The sequence below is a fragment of the Perkinsus marinus genome (genome assembly GCF_000006405.1).
Source record: "Perkinsus marinus ATCC 50983 genomic scaffold scf_1104296966216, whole genome shotgun sequence".
Lineage (NCBI taxonomy): Eukaryota > Perkinsozoa > Perkinsida > Perkinsidae > Perkinsus > Perkinsus marinus.
This window is the reverse complement of record NW_003204008.1, coordinates 93,953-95,051: the sequence shown is the minus strand read 5'-3', so window position 1 is coordinate 95,051 and position 1,099 is coordinate 93,953. Positions and strand designations below refer to the sequence as shown.

Genomic DNA, 1,099 nt, shown 5'->3' with positions numbered 1-1,099 from the left:
CGAACATATATTCCTACTCCAACACTGTATAGGAAACTCCTGAGCTTAGCTGAGGAGAGCGAACATATATTCCTACTCCAACACTGTATAGGAAACTCATGAGCTTAGCTGAGGAGAGCGAACATATATTCCTACTCCAACACTGTATAGGAAACTCATGAGCTTAGCTGAGGAGAGCGAACATATATTCCTACTCCAACATTGATTATCAGTATTTTCGCCTCTTTTTCAGAGAGCTCTCACGGATGAGATCACGTCCTCACATGTTGTCCTATCACGACGGCTACGGATATTAGGTGGAATATTTTTCTCCTATACGGAGTCCTATCTGCGTTTTCAGGAGATGGCAATGGAAACTCTAATGCTGGGATGGCTAAGGCTCCAGTGGACCACGCGGCTGATGTTGGTGTGTTTTCGCTCAGATTTGGTCAGGAAAATTCGACGGAAATTAGCGAGGAAAATCAGGTGAATGCAGATTTTCATTTTATTGGGGAAAAATTATATTTTTTTGTAAACTTTTTCTTATCGGTAATCGGTTTTTGGAAGAAAAATTTTTAGCAAAATATGAGTTTCGTTTGAAATTCTGAAATTTTTCGTCGGGAATCGGTTTTCTGGTGGGAAAATTAAGATTTTTTCGTTGAAAATTCAGAATTTTTTCCCTGTGGTTTTTTTTCTTAGATTTTGGTAAGAACTGGGCTGGGGTTTAAACTGAAAAATAGAAGAGAATATGAGGAAACTACAGGAAAACGGTGGGGATGGAAATTTTGGTGATTATAATTTTGTGGCGCAGTGAAAACCCCTCGAGGAAGTACTCGCGATACAGCACACTACGTGACATGATCATGCAAGCTCCTGTTAAAGCGGGACTACCTCCGGAGCAGCTGAGCGAAGGTGAAAATTAGGAAATGGAAAATTTTTTGGTAGATTTTTTTTATTTTTTGACAGAAACGCTAAGAAGAGAAAGAATATTGCATCTCGTGAACCTTTGCCTTGATTTCGATCCAACGACGAGAATTACTCCCGCACAGGTGAGAAATTTTTTTGGGAAAAATTTAGAAAGTGATTTTTTGTAGGCGTTAACACATCCGTTATTTGTTGA

At 39.3% G+C, this 1,099-nt stretch overlaps 1 protein-coding gene across 1 annotated transcript in view; it reads left to right on the top strand.

The window, feature by feature from the left end:
• Pmar_PMAR024361 (conserved hypothetical protein) overlaps window positions 1–1,099 on the top strand; it is a gene marked incomplete at both ends in the record, with an annotated part of 6,860 nt that extends 5,761 nt beyond the window's left edge. Inside the window, 4 exons of the mRNA XM_002769276.1 lie at window positions 423–465; window positions 679–749; window positions 791–891; window positions 1,074–1,099. Coding sequence (XP_002769322.1) covers window positions 423–465; window positions 679–749; window positions 791–891; window positions 1,074–1,099 — 241 coding nt within the window. The remainder of the gene's footprint in view (window positions 1–422; window positions 466–678; window positions 750–790; window positions 892–1,073) is intronic.